Source organism: Eublepharis macularius, chromosome 2 (assembly GCF_028583425.1).
Source record: "Eublepharis macularius isolate TG4126 chromosome 2, MPM_Emac_v1.0, whole genome shotgun sequence".
NCBI lineage: Eukaryota > Metazoa > Chordata > Lepidosauria > Squamata > Eublepharidae > Eublepharis > Eublepharis macularius.
The window spans coordinates 12,179,540-12,198,800 of record NC_072791.1 but is presented as its reverse complement, the minus strand read 5'-3'; the positions used below and the strand labels follow the sequence as shown (position 1 = coordinate 12,198,800).

Genomic DNA, 19,261 nt, shown 5'->3' with positions numbered 1-19,261 from the left:
TTGAAATCGTCACTTTGTTTCCCTCAACCCATTGATTTAAGGCTGTAGCGAAATGAAATCCTAATTGTGAATATGTTTCTCCTGGCTTTCTCTTTATCTCTCAGAAAGCCTTTCTACTTTATTCCACCATCAGACCACAATGAATCCTAACCCTCTCTTTAAATAAGTGATAGTCTGAGGGTTCTTCAGCCCTCATTTCTCTGCAGACCTCAACACAGGGCTTTTTTTCAGCTGGAACGTGGTGGAACGGAGTTCTGGAACCTCTTGAAAATGGTCACATGGCTGGTGGCCCCTGATCTCCAGACAGAGGGGAGTTTAGATTGCCCTCCATGCCACAGTGCGGCGCCATATGACCATTTTCTCCGAGGGCAACCCACTGAGTTCCACCACCTCTTTTCCCAGAAAAAAGCCCTGGCTCCACATATTTGTGGGCACAAATAAAACATTCTAGTGACATCAAGAATCTGCAGATCTTTACATGTTCTCTGAAAACTAAACAGAAAAGCCTCCATGTCATCTCTGTTTTGGTAATGGGGGAATTTCTTTTGTTCTACTGAGGAAATTTCCTCACTCGTATTCAGATGAAACTCCCTTTCTCTCATTTCCTGTAAGAATAACTTATCTATGTTTCCATCATTAAATCCAGAGTGACCATTTTTTTTCTCTAGGACCATAAGATTTTATTGAGTTTGGCTCACATCCTTAATCACTTGCGTCATAGAAGTTTCTAGTGTAATGGTTTAACTTTTAAAAATGTTGATTAATTCTTTTTCCCAACCTGTCAAATTCCCTTTCCGTTTTACCTCCCAAGTCTTCATTCAAATGCTCCATTTTATCACCCGTTTGTTGGAACCATTTTTGGATCAATTCTAGCCTTTCCATTTGGTCAGATAAGGCTCTCCTTGCTGTGGTTTTCCTAGCGGCCATAGTAAGGAAGGAACAGGCCAGCTATAGTTGTTGTGGGTTTTCCGGGCTGTATTGCTGTGGTCTTGGCATTCCGGCAATACAGCCCGGAAAACCCACAACAACCATCGTTCTCCGGCCGTGAAAGACTTCGACAATACATAGGCCAGCTATAATTACAACGTTCTAATTTCCCTTCTAAGAATGCTCTTGTTACCATGCCAGCCCGTCTCCGTTTCTTATCTTTATTCCGGAAGCCTTTGAGATAGAGACCTGAATGTTCTCACTGGAGTGTACGTTTTTTTCCTGCAGACAGTAGATTCCTCAGGGCAACTCTCTTCGGTAATCAAACCAAAAGCAGCAAGTCTTTTCACTACTAATACTTCCTTCTTCCAAATAAAAGATTAAACTTTTTTTGCCAAATTTATAAATCCCTAAATCCTCACCATAATTTTCCAAGAAGCTATTTATAATCTCCAGGAAAAAAGACTTCTCATCAAAGTATCTTTGTTTGGAGAAAGCCTCTCTTGGTCCTTCAGGTAATGATTCTCATAATTCTTAAAGAAATTGGAAGTCGGAGAGTTTACTGTCCTGATTAAATCTTTGTCCACGGCTCTAAGCACAGCTGGACTCCCAGATTCCAGGCTGCTTGTTATGGGAGAAAACTGCGAGAGCCTTCACCCCACCTTAAACACCGCCCCCCAAGCAGGAATATGAATGGGAAATCTCACAATCGGACATTAATTCCAGATAGACTGACAGGCCGTGGTCTCTCCCCTTGCTGGCAATTAGCTGTGTCATTCCTCAGTGCTTGTCAGAGGTGTCACTACATTTTTCCATCACAGGAAACCTGTAGTGTAAAGGGAACATCTTGATGGTATTACAGAATACATTTCGTGTAACAGCAAAATTCTTGAAGCTTATTTTTATATATTCTTGATTCTTAACAGTGAGAGGTGTTTTAGTTACAGCAACAGCGTTTCTTAAAAATGTTTACTATGATAGTTCAGGTTTTCTGGAGTTAGTCACTTTCTTTGTGTACCTAACTCTCTAGTTTCTGTCTCCTGAGTTAAAAATGTTTACTATGATAGTTCAGGTTTTCTGGAGTTAGTCACTTTCTTTGTGTACCTATCTGTCTAGTTTCTGTCTCCTGAGTTTTCTCTTTACAACAGATCCAGGGCCCTCCTCAGAACCAAACCCTCTTCAAAACTGAGCAAAATATTAAAGATTCCAGCAGCACTTTTAAGACTAACCAATTTTACTGTAGCATAAGCCTTTGAGAACCACATTTCTCTTTGTCAGATGCATGGAGGGTATGAAGAAACTGGCCAGGTGGGGAGGGGGGAGTAGATGCAATCAATTGCAAAAGTCATGAAAGAGGTGGAGTGCCCAATCCAGGGTGTGACCCCTCCCCTCCATACCTGAGTCTGAATCTACCTGGAAGCTGCTGAATTGGAATTCATATGTAAATTTGACTCAGTCAGACTTGGATTGAATAGAGACTATGAATGGTTATCTCATTATCAGAAGTAACTGCCTTTCAGGCATTCCATTCAGATTCTGCTATGGAATGGAGCAACCACTGGTGAAAATGCCCAGTGTCTAATGACTGCTGATCTCTCTGCATAGGAGCACTGAGAGCAAGGCTTGAAGTGGGGTGGGACACAGTCTGGCCAGAGGCAAACCCAGAAGTACTCCCGCCTCTGCTCCAATTGGTCCCCCTAGACTAGAAGTATTTCTTCTGATTGGCAGTAGACCTTTGAAGAGAGGGGATTGGACCTGGGATGTGATGAGTCCAGGGCAGGTGATCTATGGGGGGAGGGCAGCAGGCCCATTCCTTTATTTTTTGTTTTCTATGAATTCTTAAAGATGAAATTAAATTGAGATGGGAAGCAAATACAGGAGAAGATGGAATCAAGATTCAGGATGATCGTGACAGGCTGGACAACTAGTCTAAAACAAAATAATAACCTTGTGCTTATATACCACTCTTCTGGACAGATTAGTGCCAGACTCAGTGTGGTTACCAAAACTCAATTGCATAATTAGAGGATTAGTGAGGCTTACCTTGGCAGTAGTGCATACAAAGAAGATCTAGGAGTCTTAGTAGATCATACACTGACAATGATTCAGCAGTGTGATGCAACGGATAAAAAAGCCAATGTGAAATAGTGCTGCTTGAACAGAAATATACTGTCCAGTTTTTGTGAAGTGATGGTGCCATTTTGCTCCACTTAGACCTCACTTGGAGAACCATGTTCACTTTTGAGCACCAAAGTTTAAGAAGGATGTTGACAAGCTGGAATGTGTCCAAAGGAGAGCAACAAAAATGGTGAAGGGTCAGGAGACCAAGTCCTATGTGGACAGTTTGAAAGAAATGAGCCAGAGCTCTGTTCCTGTGGCCCTTTCTTATGTTCTCAGGGAATTGGTGATAGTCTCTTTAGGGTCAGGAAAAAATGTCCCTGCAGACTAGATTAGCCAGGGACTATGGAGGGTTTTTATCTTCCTCTGGATATTGGGCAGGGGTCATGAGGCGGTAGAGAGGGTTAGCTGTGAATTTCCTTCTTTGTTCATGAGGTTGGACTAGAAGACCCTATGGATCCCTTCCAGCTCTGTTTCTTTGTTTACCCTACATGAAAACTCAATACTTAAAAGTTAATACATGACAATATATGTCTTCTCTTCAAGTGATTTCTGTTCTGTTGTTATCAAGAGTTACTAATGCACTCCCCCCCACCCCTGATTTTGCTTTGGTTTAAGGTCTTATAAGTGTATTTGTTATTTCAGAGGATGATGGTCCCCAGAGAAATCCTGAGGGAAATCCAAAACAACTCCCATTGGAAGGGGAACAACAGAGGAGAAGCAATGGGACAATACGGAAGAGGGGAGATGAATCATCTCTTCAACAAATCCACACAGGGGAGAAACCATATAAATGTGTAGACTGTGGAAAGAGCTTTGCTCGGAGCTTCAAACTTGCTGCCCATCGACGAATCCACACAGGGGAGAAACCATATAAATGTGTGGAGTGTGGGAGAGGCTTTTCTCAGAGTCAAAGCCTTACTTTCCATCGACAAATCCACACAGGGGAGAAACCATATAAATGTGTGAAGTGTGGGAAGAGCTTTGCTCAGAATAGAGCCCTTACTATGCATCAACGAATCCACACAGGGGAGAAACCATATAAATGCATGGAGTGTGGGAAGACCTTCGCTTGGAATACAAGCCTTACTTTCCATCGACGAATCCACACAGGGGAGAAACCATATGAATGTGTGGACTGTGGAAAGAGCTTTGCTCAGAGCTCCAAACTTGTTGCCCATCGACGAATCCACACAGGGGAGAAACCGTATATATGTGTGGAGTGTGGGAAAGCCTTTGCTCAGAGTCAAAGTCTTACTTTCCATCAACGAATCCACACAGGGGAGAAACCATATAAATGTGTGGAGTGTGGGAAGAGCTTTGCTCAGAATAGACTCCTTACTATCCATCAACGAATCCACACTGGGGAGAAACCATACAAACGCATGGACTATGGAAAGGACTTTGCTCAGAATGCAAAACTTACTATCCATCAACAAGCCCACACAGCGACATGGGAGAAACCACATATATGTATGAAATGTGGAAAGGGCTTTCCTGAGAGAACACAGCTTACTGTTCATCAACAAATCCACGCAGGGGAGAAACCATATAACTGTGTGGAGTGTGGAAAGAGCTTTGCTCAGACATCCACCCTTACTGCCCATCAACGAATCCACAGAGGGGAGAAACCATATAACTGTGTGGAGTGTGGAAAGAGCTTTACTCAGAGTTCCAACCTTGCTGTCCATTTACGAACCCACAAAGAGAAATCATACAAATGTGTGGACTGCGGAAAGGGCTTTGCTCAGAACAAAGAACTTACTGTTCATCAACGAATCCACACAGGGGAGACACCATTTAAATGTGTGGAGTGTGGGAAGGGCTTTGCTTGGAATACAAGCCTTACTGTCCATCAACGAATCCACACAGGGGAGAAACCATATAAATGTATGGAGTGTGGTAAGAGGTTTATTCGGAGTGCTCAGTTTGCTGTCCATCAACGAATCCACACAGGGGAGACACCATTTAAGTGTGTGGAGTGTGGGAAAAGCTTTGCTTGGAATGCAGACCTTACTATCCATCAACGAACCCACACAGGGGAGAAGCCATATAAATGCGGGGAGTGTGGAAAGAGCTTTACTCGGAATGGAATCCTTAGTGCCCATCAACGAAGCCACACAGGGGAGAAACCATATAAATGTGTGGAGTGTGGGAAGAGCTTTGCTTGGAAGTCATACCTTACTCTCCATCGACATATCCACACAGGGGAGAAACCATATAAATGTGTGGAGTGTGGGAAGAGCTTTGCTCAGAGTTCAAGCCTTAGTGTCCATCTACGAATCCACACAGGGGAGAAACCATATAAATGTACAGAGTGTGGTAAGAGCTTTGTTCTGAATTCAAGGCTTACTGCCCATAAACGTATTCACACAGGGGACAAACCATATCAATGTACAGAGTGTGGTAAGAGCTTTGCTCGTAATGGAGACCTTAATGTCCATCGACGAATCCACACAGGGAACAAATAATATAAATGTGGGGAGTGTGGGATGAGCTTTGCTCAGAATGCATGCCTTACGAATCTACTGAGGAGAGAAACAACATAAGGGTTTTTTTGCCCACAGAATTTTAAAAATTGTATTAATAAGTTAAAAGCCCAATAGAAAAGGCAAAGAAATCAAAGAAAGAATACAAAATAAATGCATACAAAAAAGAAAAAAGAGACAGAAATTAGAAATAAAAGAGAACAATAATACATGTTTCATTTTCCAGTTTTCTCTACAACACTTCTTTAAACAAACATCATACTTTAAGTTTTAATCTCTCCAAAATTTCCTTTCCCACTACTGCCTCCCTTCTATTTATTTTTTCCCAGGTTTATCTTCTTAAAAATCAAAACCACAAATCACCAAATCACTATTCCTTGTTTCACGCAGAAAGTCAATAATGGTTTTCCAGTTTGCCAAAAAGGTAGACAATGTTTTATCTCTGATCAAAGCTGTAAGTTTAGCCTTCTCCGTTAACTCCGTTGTTTTCATAATCCAGTCCTTGATTGAAGAGAATTCTGTACTTTTCCATTTTTGTGCATACACAAGCCTAGCTGTTGTTATCATGTATAAAAATAAAACACTGTGCTGATTTTCCAACTGTTTGTCCATTAATCCCTATGAAAAGGCTTCTGGTTTAAAATGTATAGTAGTCTTCAACATTTTTTGTATTATCATATGAATTTGAGTCCAAATTTTTTTAGCTTTACAACAAGTCTACCGAAGATGATAAAATGTTCCTTCTTGTTTCTCATATTCCCAACATTTATTTGACGTACCATTACTCATTTTAGCTAATTTGTCAAGAGACATATGCCACCGATACATCATTTTATACAAAATTTCTTTAAGTCTAACCCTGAAAGTAAATTTGAGCCCCTTTACCTACTGATCCATCATTATATTATACCCAGAATTTTTAGCCTATTTTACCATACAATCTTTCACAGATTCTTCTGTTTCAAATTTCAATAAAAACTTATATGTTTTGGAAATAACATGTTCATCATTTGAACTCAGTCTTTTTATATTAAAAGCCCCATAGTTTTTTGTCTAATTTGAACCATACTAAAAGTTGAGCATAGGAAAACCATTGGAGCTTGCAAAGAGCCCTGGAGATCAAAGGAGCCTTCTGGCTACTAATGCCAAAAGCAGGCAGGCATTTTGCAAGGGAAGTATTAATCCACTACTTACCTCTTTTTAAAAAAGAGGTTAAGTCCTCCAGCGCTGGCTCCTCTCCCCTTCCCAACTCATCAGAGGAAGTGACATTGGCAAGTCAGGTGACTTCAAGTCTCTCTTCAAGACTCTCTAGGACTGGACGTGGTTCTTTAGCGTAAATTGTGGGTTCTTTCCTGAGCTTTGTGTTTGTGAAAATACCTTGAGAAGATATAATCATATTTGAAACTGCCAAGCTTAAGAACTATCCTGAAATCAATACACCAATCAAAAATAGGCAACCTTCATACTTAGGTGAAATGCAAGAGGTCGATGTGAGAGGCTGGACAGGTGGTGCCAGTCAGAGTAGATAATATTGACCTTTAGACAAATGGTCTAATTCAGTAAAAGGCACCTCAATTTGTATTTAAGGAAGCCAGATTCTCTCAGCCCCTCCCTGGCAATATGGAAAAGCCATTTACCTGTTGTAGCAGGGGAGGGGGCTGGCAGAGGAGAAAGGCTGCTCAGAGACCTTTCAAAATCACTCTGGCTTCGTGCTGTCCATCCTATGCATAAGACCCTGAAATTATGACTATTTTCATTTTCAATTTTATTTTAATAAATATTTTTTGCTAACATAGTATGCAGCACATAGGTAATTGCATCTCACAGTTTTGTGTGTAGGTATTCAAGAGGAATATGCAAATGACCAACTTCAAAACAGCCAAAGCTCCCTCATTCTATTAACTGGCAGCTCTCCCCATTGGTACTTAGTAACAGCTCAAACAACTTATCTCTTGCCAACAACAATGGATCAACTCTACTATTAACTGGAGTGCTGTTAACTTGTAACCTCCAATAGAGCCTTATTGATCCTCCCGGCTGCCTGGACACTAGCGGGGGGGGGGTCACTCAGGGGGTCGCTCAGGAGTTGTATCGCAGGCTGCCAATCCAATGGAAATTTTCCATTGGATTGCCATAACAGCAAACCTGTTCCTGCTTAGAAGCCCCTTATCTTCCTTAGCTGCTATAGAGTGCGACATTTGTGGCTCCACCAAACTCAGCCACCCGAGGTTGCCAACTCCTGCTTAGGAAAAACCTGGAGATTTGGGGGAGGGGGTGGAAACTGACAAGAATGGTATAGCAAGGGAAGAAACCTCATTTCCAAAATATTGTTCTCCAGTGTCTTTAATGCTTTTTGTTTTTTGGTTTTTTTTGTGGTACTAACATTTATTTATTTACTACCTGTTCCAGCCAGTTTCGGGTGCATTTTGGCAGGAAAGGGGTTAATATTTTGATGTTTGCATTTCTGAAATATTGTTCTCCAGTGTCTTTGACACATCCCACTGATTTTTACAGTAATACTATTTTCAGTAGTACTATTTGTTTAATGCCCATTCTGAAGGTGAGGAGGTGTCCGGGTATTTGCCTGGAAGTTTTTATCCCCCTCTGGACCTCTCATTCAGGGGTGGTTTTCTACAGGGACTAGGATGGTTTTTTTCCCAGCAGCTTGCCAACGTCTGCCCTGTTTTGAACCCAGGCCACCTTTAATACTTCCCTTCCTGGACAGAACCAAGCAGCCAAACTTCCTGGACTCAGATCTAAGTGATTCCTGAAGATACCAATTATGTGGCTAGCAGAACTGCTCTTAGAAACTGGGTCCCATATATGAGTTTTACAGCCAGTTCGGTGTAGTCGTTAGGAGTGCGGGAGAGCGGGGTTTGATTCCCCACTCCTCCGCTTGAAGCCAGCTGGGAGACCTTGGGTCAGTCACAGCTCTCTCAGGGCCAAGCTACAAGTGATGAATGACCCTTGAACGGCAAGTGGATTTAGTGGAGGGCAAGTGAACAGGGAGGAATACACTTGCTGTTCAAGTGTCATTCCTCACTTGTAGTTTGGCCCTCAGAGCTCTCTCAGCCCCACCCACCTCAAAGGGTGTTTTGTTGTGGGAATAATAACAGCATACTTTGTAAACTGCTCCGAGTGGGTATTAAGTTGTCCTGAAGGGTGGTATATAAATGAATGTTGTTATTATTATTATTATTCTAATCAACTTTCTTCTCCCCACCCCCACTGACAGGGCCCATTAGTCAGTCCCACAGGCTCCAAGTTCCACATGTGGAAACTTCTTTGGCAGGGGAACACTTTCCATGAAGAAGCACGTGGAGGAGGGAGAAACCAGGGGAAACCAAGAGAGAAAATTGCGAGGACGCCACCCCAAGGCTGTACTTATGTATGGGGGGGGGGCTCATCCTGTCGAGTGGGGAGGGGAATTGCCTCCTACCCCTCTCCAAATATTCCTGGATTTGCATCCGGGGCAGAATTTGGGTCAGATTTTCTTTTGCAAAATGGTACAGAACTTCGCGCGGTTCTAATGAAAAATGAAATCTGCCCTCGAGACATAGTCGACTTATGGCGATCAGGGGTCGAGTTTTCATGGCAAGAGACAAACAAGAGGTGCTTTGACCTTGCCTGCCTCCGCAACCCTGGTCTTCCTTGGAGGTCTTCCATCCAATTACTAACCCAAACCGACCCTGATTTATTTTGCTTCGGTGTAAAAATGCACCCTCTGGCAGAGCAGAAGGGAGTCCTTTTTCTTTCTGGAGGGTTATAGGAAAGGAGCATCCGTTCCTAGAGAGGCCTGAAGAGAGAAAGTCACCTGACTTGCCTCAGTCACTTCCTGCGTTAAGTGGGGAAGGGGAGGCGAGGCAGCCCTGGAGGACGTGTTAAAAGAGATAAAAAGGTGAGTAGTGGACGAATATTTCCTTTGCAAAATTCCTCCCTGCTTTTGGCATCAGTAGCCAGAGGGCTCCATTGATCTCTGGGGCTTTCCTGCTTCCTCTCTGGAAGCTCCTCTTCCCTGGGGGTGGAACTGAGTTCTTGCAATAAGGGATGCTTCTCTTGCTGTTTTTTCTCTGCCTTGGGCTGTTGTCTGCAGTCTCTAGCAAAATAGCCTTTCTGTTGGCATCTATTTGTATTTGTTGTAAGGAATTTATAGTCCACGAGACTCAAGCCAGATATGTGCCTTGAGTGTAAGCCAATATGATCAATTGCTGGGACATTCAATAAACAGTACATTGAATAAACAATGCAACAGAAATTTGAAGAAGCAGAAATCTGAAACAGAACCAAAACAATGCTGAAACAAAATATATGCCGTATTAACAATGCAGAGCGACGGTCCAATAGGAGCATTATTACAGCAAAAGGCAGTATGCAGTAGGATAAACTACAGTCCCCTTCCCTTTACCAACAGGTCTCTCGGAACCATTTCCTTACTGCCCAGTCCTATCACCTGAGGAAAAAACCCTCTTGAATAATTCAATTTGCATTCACATGTTCATGATTTCTAGGCGACAGAAGAAGACATATTCTGGCCTTGTCACGTAAGTGATAAAGAAATCCCCCCACACTCTGATATAATGTGACATTGAGGGGATATCTGCTATCAAGAAGCACTCCCTTTATAAAAACAGGGCAGCCATGCATTGGCGTGAACATTTGATTCCAAAACAGTGATCCTCATGGATCCTAGGGATTTTTACATGGGGTCCCCCAGAATCACATGGCCATGGACTTACTGATTGATTATGGTGAGCTTTGGGAGATCCCGTGTAAAAATTTTCAGGATGCATGAGGATCTGTATTTTGGTTTCTTGTTTTTGCACTATAATGTGTTTATTCTGTGTCAGCAGCGGGGGACACTTTTAATAACTATAGCAACTGCAGATTTTGCCCATTTTCAGGATGGCAGCTGCAGAGGGGCAAAGCTGCTGAGGTGGGGCATAGAGAGGCAGTCCTGTAATTTTTTCCATTAGCATTAGCAGTCATGTTACTACGTTCTTGTTGTTCAGAAATGGTAAACTTGGATTTGGGGAGGGTTCCCCTCTTCATTCTGCTATGTCTTACTGAAGGCACAATGCCTTCTGGTGCCTTCTTTAGCCTGGCACACTTTAGTTCTTTTTGCTAATGCAAGATCTTTGGCTTCTAGAAATATGCCTGGCCTTTTGAAATCATGCACACCTGAAATCAAGCCCTGCAAGGACTTGGGTATCTCAAATGAGCCACCGAACTCTGAAAGATCTCAGCCTGCCTTTGCTTCCTTGTATGGCAAAAGTATTGGTTTATTTAGAGAATTTTTATACTGCCTCTCCAGAAAAACTGACAGAGTCAACTTAACACGAAAACATAAAAGATTAAGAGTTATTAATTAAACTTCCTGCATAAAAAACCCACCCAGAGTATAAAAACCATAGATCCTTGAATGACAACGAATAAGGCTTTGTAGACTAAAAGCAACCTGTCAAGATAGTATTCACAGATCAACTCCTTACTTTAAAAGGTGCCCTTCAAAAACCTCATTTTTACTTGGCTTATAAAGTTCTTCTAACTTGTAATCATGTTTAGAGTTCCCGTCTGCATAGTTGGTGGAAAGATGTGAAAGAAATTGGTGGGTTGGAGCCCTGCAAGGATTCAGATTCCTCGTCTTTGGCTCCTCCGTGGCTGCGGCAGCTTCCATGGAGAAGTCAAGCTGCTGTTGAAATCTTCTCCAGTTGTCTGCAGCATGATTCGAGAGATCCAGCACCTTTGGGTCTCTCAGTTACTCTGTTTTGCTCCTGGTTGACTCCTTCTAACTTCACAACCATTTTGTAAATATGGTTTACAAAAAGGGGCCACATTCTGGCCCCTTGTAATGTTCTCTGACTAATTAAAACTGCAAGAATCTTTACTTTATACTTTAGCAATGCTTTTCTTAAGCAGAGTGGAGTCTTTTCCCTTGCGGAAGCTCCTCTTCACTTTCTCCGCCCAGCTTTTAATTTTCAAACACTCTTGATTCCGGGGTATTCCATGAGCTGTCGTGAGTCTCAGGTCACCTCTTTACATGCAGGTGCATGCATGCATGCATGCATACCCAGCAGATGAATCTTCTCTTTGCAGGAGGTCATAGATCCAGCAGCTGCCTTGATAGAAGAATCTTGACAGAGGAGGAAGGGGATCCACTTGTGCAGGTGGAGGCTGTTTGGACAGGAAGGGAGGATGAGGGGAGAGCTGGACTCAGTCGGTCCAGAAGGAAGAAAAAGCCCTGTTGTCACCAAGGCTGGAAGCAGAAGGGAAGTGTGGGAAGGAACCTTGCAGAAGAGCCTGGGAGAGGATTTTCTCCCTTCAGATGTGCAGCGCCAGCAATTCCGGCACTTCCGTTACCAGGAGGCTGAAGGGCCCCGAAAGGTCTGCAGCGAACTCCACCGCCTTTGCCTCCAGTGGCTGAAGCCAGAAAGGCACAGCAAGAAGGAGATCCTGGACCTGGTGATCCTGGAGCAGTTCCTGGCCATCCTGCCCCCCGAGATGGAGAGCTGGGTCAGGGAATGTGGGCCAGAGAGCAGTTCCCAGGCGGTAGCCCTGGCAGAAGGGTTCCTCCTGAGCCACGCAGATGACAAGAATCCAGACCAGGAGGTAAGAGGGATTCCTCTAGGTAGTATGTGGGGCACAGGATATGATCAAGGATACCCCCAACTTTTTTAGACCCCCCCCCTCATGTTTTTCCTGTTCCTTTTCTCAACAGTTTCCCCTTTGTGGGATCCCCACTTCTCTTTCAGGTGCAGGAACGGACCAAGTGTTACCCTGGAGCAGCTTTTCTGGGTAAGATCAAAAGGGCCGTTGTACCCACTCAACATCCTCTGAGCGTAGGTGGGCTGCCTGTATTCCCCTGACCTCAGTCTAGTGTGGGAATGATGCTCACTCGAGCTTCTCAGTTTACAAATATCCATTTCAGGAAGCAAAAACCTAGAATCGATTTGAAATCTCGGCAAGCTAATTGGAAGAATATTGGTTTAGGCCATACCCTATATACCCTATTTGCATAGGGGTTACATGGTTAACCATTCGGGTAATTACTTGGTAAAAATTCTAGTAGGTTTGTGGTTGCACATAAAGAAAATAAGACAACATTTCCAGTCCCCCTCACCTCTGGTGTCAGCAGTCAGAACGTTGAGAACAAAGATGGCTCCAAATGCAAAAATCACAATTAATGTAAATTTATGTTAAAAATTAGGAAGGTAGTATGCAGGGTTTATAAAAAGAGGAAGAAAAATGATCTCTGCATAAGATCTCCTTGAGGAGATCTTATGCAGTAATAACATAGTTCTGGGGGACTTCAGCATCAATCCAGAGGCTTTCTTGCCAGGAGCAGTTCAGGATTTTCAGCCTCCATGACAACCATGGGCCTGTCTCAGGTAATAAGAGGCTGCACACGCTGTGCTGGACACACCCTTGATGTGGTGATTTCCTCTGGGCAGGAGGAAGGTGATTCGAATGTTTAGGGACTGACGACAGACCCATTATCATGAGCAGGTCACTACTTTCTGGATTTAGGCTCACCAAGACTGCATAGGTTGTGTTGTGCCCACGTCCAAAGAAGCCTATATAGTACCTAGAATTTCTCAATCGGCTGGTCTTGAGCAAGGTGATAGTGCAGGTGGTGGGTAGAGAAGTGCATGCTTTATTAGATAAGGCCAATAGTTTAGCTCTTTTCCAGGCTGGTTTTCGGCGTGGTCATGGGACTGAAACTGCCCTGGTTACCTTGGTGGATGACCTGTGCCAGGAGATGGACAGAAGAAGCACCACCCAGCTAAGTAGGCAGTGGTATTTCACCAATAGCGAGGCTGTCTTGCCCACAAAGAGCAAAGAGATTCTTAGGTATGGCAGCTACGATTCTATCAGTGCGTTCAGAGCTGCTTCTGCCTTGCATTCCAGAGTTCTTCCTTCTGTAAATTCAGTACCATTGCAGAATCAGGCCTGTATTTGTCTATGATAATTGTAGCAAGATTGGATTTTGCAAAATGTGTGGTATCAAAACATCATCCTAAATAAATTTGCAAGGATAGTTGTGACCATAAACCAAGCGAGGGATAGTCTTTCCCCACGCGCGCACACACAAGGAACTGAAATGCGAAATACTGGAAAAGATTTGATTGTCTTCCAAATACTTTTCATCCTTTCAGGCATGTTCTTGAAACCAACAATAAATACTTTGCCAGCTCTTCATGGCAGAAATAAAGCAACTTCCAGGGGGCCAGAGCAGGTAAGTGTGGAACTGCCAATCTGTGCACCACGCACCCTGCCCTAGCCCAGAGGGACTCCCTGGCACTCTTTGCCTGGGTTGCTCTCTTTGCCATTCATTAGAAGGAAAATGGAAAGGTCTGGTGGACATTTGAGGCCCGGAAGCAAGCATCTAATTACAGCCATTTTGACTTCTCCTCATAAAGGGAAGATTTGTTCCATTATCTGAGAGGACGGAGGGGTTTCTTTTTTCCTCTTTTCAGGGTCCAGTGACCTTCGAGGACGTGTCTGTTCATTTCACTGAGGAGGAGTGGGCTCTACTGGATCCAGAAAAAAGAAGCCTTCACAAGGAAGTCATGGAGGAGAATTTTCGGAATGTGGCCTCTCTGGGTAAGGGTCCCCTTTCCTTTCCTTCATAGCTGCTGAAGGCAGAAATCACACCTTCTAAGAAGGGTTCTCATAGGGCCATTCTGATGTAGAGTCTGAATAGGTGCGGGGGGCGGCTCCACACCATCAGGATCCCTAGCTGAACTGGCCTGGGGGAAATTGCTACTTGGCCCCAATGTGGCAGTCAGCATTACCTTGGGTCTGCAAGAACTAAGCACTGACGGAACCCTTTCTGCACTCCACCTCATGATCTGCCTTGAGAAAATTACTACCTTGCTGGATCAGGGGAGTGCTGTGATGTTAGCTTTCACATAGAGGATGGAGCAGAGTTATTTTCTGTTGCCCCAGAGGGTCAGACCAGAAAAAACAGGTTAAATTAGAGCTGTCAGGAGGACGCTCCTGTCAGTTATAGCAGTTCCTCAGTAGAACAGTCTTTCTCGGGATATGGTGGGCTTTCCTCCTTTGGGAGTTTTTCAGAAGAGGATAGATGGCCATCTGTCAGCTGTCCTTATTCTATGGATTAATATGAACTTAGGCAGATCATGAGAGGGAGAGCAGGAATAAATGAGCCAGAGTTCTCCTCCCGTGCCCATTTCTTATGTTTCCGGGTGATGCTGATAGCCACTTTGGGGTCAGGAAAGAATTTTGCTCTAGACCAGATTGGCCTAGGGCCTTGGAGGGTTTTTCGCTTCCCTCCGGACATAGGCCAGGAGTCTCTGAGGGGGTAGAGGGGGTTAGCTGTGAATTTCCTGCATTCTGCCTGAGATTGGAGTAGATGACCCTTTGGATCCCTTTCAGCTCTACTTTTCTATGGTTATCATACTTGAAAACTTAGTACTCAAAACGTAATACGTGGCAGGACATGTCTCTTCTTCGAATGATTTCTGTTCTTTTGTTACGAAGAATTGTTAATGCTTTTTTCTCTTTCACTCTGCTTTTATTTTAAGGTATTGCCAGTCTCCTCTTTATTCTAGAGGGTGATAGTCCCCAGAGAATGCCTGAGGGAAAATCACAACAACTCCGACTGGAAGAGAAACAGCAGAGGAGAAGCAATGGGACAAAACAGAAGAGCTATCAGTCATCCCCTCAACGAATCTATACAGGGGAGAAACAATATAAATGTTTTGACTATGGAATGAGCTTTGCTTGGAGTACACAGCTTACTGACCATCAACAAATCCACACAGAGGAGAAACCGCATGAATGCATGGACTGTGGAAAGAGCTTTGCCAAGAACACAGATCTCACTCTTCATCGACAAATCCACACAGGGGAGAAACCATATAAATGTGTGGAGTGTGGGAAGGGCTTTGCTCGGAATGGAATCCTCACTGCCCATCGACGAATCCACACAGGGGAGAAACCATATCAATGTGTGGAGTGTGGGAAGGGCTTTGCTCAGAATGGAAGCCTTACTGCCCATCGACGAATCCACACAGGGGAGAAACCATATAAATGTGTGGAGTGTGGAAAGACATTTGCTTGGAGTGCACAGCTTAATGCACATAAACTAATCCACACAGGGGAGAAACCACATAAATGCATGGAGTGTGGGAAGAGCTTTGCTCAGAATGGAAGTCTTACTGTCCATCGACGAATTCACACAGGGGAGAAACCATACAAATGTGTAGACTGCGGAAAGAGCTTTGCTCGGAATGCAGAACTTACTGTCCATCGACGGATCCACACTGGAGAGAAACCACATAAATGTGTGGAGTGTGGGAAGGGCTTTGCTTGGAATGCAGACCTTATTCTCCATCAACGAATCCACACAGGGGAGAAACCATATAAATGCATGGACTGTGGAAAGAGCTTTGCTCAGAGCTCCAAACTTGTTGCCCATCGACGAATCCACACAGGGGAGAAACCATATAAATGTGTAGAGTGTGGGAAGGGCTTTGCTCGGAATGCAGACCTTATTCTCCATCGACGAATCCACACAGGAGAAAAACCGTATAAATGCGTGAACTGTGGAAAAAGCTTTGCTCAGAGCTCCAAACTTGCTGCCCATCAACGAATCCACACAGGGGAGAAACCATATAAATGTGTGGAGTGTGGGAAGGGCTTTGCTCAGAATCGACACCTTACTGCCCATCGACGAATCCACATGGGAGAAAACGCATAAATGCATGAACTGTGGAAAGATTTTTGCTCGGAATGCAGACCTTACTCTCCATCAACAAACTCACACAGGAGAGAAACCATATAAATGTATGGTCTGTGGAAACAGCTTTGCTAAGTACAAGGGATAGCAATGTGCTGGAGGACACCTCCTGGAGAGCTGGTAGGATGGCAGGCCGTCAGTGGGGACGCCAGTGAAGGAGGAGCCTTCACTACTGTACTTGACTACTGTACTTCACTACTTCACTTGACTACTGTAATTCACTCTACATAGGACTTCCCTCTAAATTAACTCAGAGACTCCAGTTGGGGCAGAACATTGCAGCTGGGCTATTATCAGGCATTTGAAGGAGCATGAATATTACTCCCATTCTGTAATCCCTCCATTGGCTAACTGTCAGTTGTTAGATTCAATTCAAGGAATTGGCAGTCACATTCAAAGCTCTCTGTGGCCTTGTTCCAGCATATCTATGGAATGGCCTCTCCCGATTTTCCACCAGGACAGCTTCACTCATCTGAACGGGACCTTCTGCAGGTGCCACTTTGGACATGGGTAAAATCAACAGCTGCCTGTACATGTGCATCCTCTGAGGTGGCCCCCACTTTATGGAACGGCCTACCCGAGGTCAGGAAAGCTTTCACTCTCCTGGCTTTCCGCAAACTATGCAAAACTGAATTATTCAAGAGGGCTTTCTACTCAGGTGGGAGGGCTATAATATATAAAAGCTGTTTCAAAGAGATGCATCAGGAAAGGGATAGGGAGTGACTACAGACATTACTGCTATTTCTATAAGTATGGTCCTAATGGCTAGATCCTATGTTGTGTGTCAGAGGATGGTGAAAAGTTGTGTAATGCCAGGTCCATAAATAATAAGACAGGTACAGTGCATGGTTATTTTGTAGTGAACAATGTGGATCTGGTATGTGTGACCGAGACCTGGGTAGGAGAAGGCGAAACGGTTGCCTTAAAAGAGCTAACACCCCCTCCCCTCCCCCATGGTTTCTCGGTCATCCATCAGTCCTGGCTGGATGGAAGTCTTTCTCCTTCAGGCCATTCCCTACCCCAAAGATCACTGGCATTGATTGTGTGGGCATGATGTGGGATACTGTGGAGTGTTTCACTATCTGCGTGGTGCATTGTCCACCTAAAGCATCAGCAGCTACTCTGCTGAGCCTGTTGTAGGTTGTGGTGGGATGGGCTTTGGAGTACCCTAGGCTTTTGGGTTGTCTCCAACCAGGCTACTGACTTAGTGTCTTCCATGGCAGCACTGGGACTCTATCAATTTGTATCGGCTCTCCCACATCAAACGGGACACACTGGATTTGATCTTTGGGATGGCAATTGAAGGGGAGCCATGGTCAGATCCCTTTGTCCTGAAGGCTTGTCTGGGTATACCAACCCTCCCCCCCCAAGTGGGCGGCAAGCTGATTTATGGTCACCCACGGAGACTGATGGGGTTCCAGAATACTCTGTGGGGTATGATGCCCCGTGGTGGTTCATTGGATGAGCTGGTGAAAGACTGGCATGCCCGTCTGTCTGAAACCATCAACGAAATGGCCCCCGGACACCCTCTCTAGCCAGACTAGCTCCTTGGTACATGGAGGAGCTACGATGGATGAAGTGGGTGCTGAGACGGCTTGAATGAGTGTGGCGGTGGGACAAGGAAGAAATAACATCTTATAGGACACTTATGAAAGCCTATGAGGTGGTGGTGAAGGCAGTGAAGAAGGAGTTCTTTGCAGCTTTCATTGCATTTGCAAGCTGATGCCCAGCACAATTGGTCATTGACCTCCCTTTCACAGGGAAACCACCAAACTTGGTTGCTGAACAACCACTAAATTCGGCAATTAGCTGTGAGGCTTTTGGGAGCTATTTTGCTGGTATAATCTTGTCTATCCACCGCGATCTGCCAGCCCTGGTTGATACAGTACATGTACTGGAGGCCCTTTGCCATCTTCTGGGCTGGTACTAGATCATTTCAGTCCACTCCCCCAGGATGAGGTTGAGAGTATCCTGTGGATGGTGAAGCTGACAATGTGTCCTTGATCCATGCCCATCACGGCTGGTGAAGGCTGGTGCTGAATGGATATGGGCCCCCTTGGAGGCCATTGTCAATCTGTCCTTGATCTCCGGGGCTTTTCCCAGACCATTAAAGGAAGGTGCGGTGAGGCCTCTCCTAAAGAAGCCATCTTTGGACCCCACCGACCCAGTTCAGTTTTGAACCACCCATTTCTGGGTAAGGTGATTGAGCAGGCAGTGACGGAAGAACTGCAGGCTTTCCTGAAGGATTCTTCTGTCCAGAATCCATTCCAGTCTGGATTTTGCCCAGGCTATGGGACATAGATGGCACTGGTCACTCTCACAGACAATCTACCTGGATCAGGGTAGGTTAGCGCTGCTGTTGCTATTAGATCTGACAGCAGCGTTTGATACGGTCAATTATGATCTGTTGACCCACTGCCTCGCCGATGTAGGGATACAAGGGATTTCCTTGCAACGGCTTGTCTCTTTTCTCCATGGTCGGGGACAGAGGGTGGCGCTGGGGGAGAAATTATCAACCCATCATATACCACACAGTATGTGGTGTCCCACAGGGGGCAATGCTCTCTCCGATGCTGTTTAACATCAATATGCGCTCCCTTGCCCAGCTGGCATGAAGTTTTGGATTGAGATGTCATCAATATGCCATTGAAACCCAGTTGTATCTGTTGATGGGTGGCCAGTCCGACTCCACCCCAAATGCCTTGACTAGAGCTTTTGAGGCTGTGACTGGGTTGCTGAAACACTGTTGACTGAAATTGAATGCCACAAAGATGGAGGTCCTGCACTTGAGTTGTGGGTTGTTGAATTCAGGGATCTGGCTCCCGACCCTCAATGGGGCACCATTTGCCCCGTTCTAATGTGTTTGTACTGTGGCCCCAGAAATATCGCTCTGAGTGAGTCCAGAGTGCGGACTGGACAGGGCACATCTAGGGTTAACTTATACCAGAATCTTTACAGCACTTTT

At 44.6% G+C, this 19,261-nt stretch overlaps 1 protein-coding gene and 1 pseudogene across 1 annotated transcript; both read left to right on the top strand.

Annotated features, from left to right (window-relative positions):
* LOC129324299 (zinc finger protein 420-like) overlaps positions 1-17,113 on the top strand; it is a 52,992-nt pseudogene extending 35,879 nt beyond the window's left edge.
* LOC129324292 (zinc finger and SCAN domain-containing protein 31-like) lies at positions 9,990-12,598 on the top strand. Its single transcript, XM_054971462.1, has 3 exons — positions 9,990-10,075; positions 11,628-12,140; positions 12,284-12,598. Exons 2-3 carry the CDS (start codon positions 11,727-11,729, stop codon positions 12,395-12,397), a joined length of 528 nt encoding a protein of 175 aa, XP_054827437.1. The 5' UTR covers positions 9,990-10,075; positions 11,628-11,726; the 3' UTR covers positions 12,398-12,598.
* Positions 17,114-19,261: the final 2,148 nt, after the last annotated feature.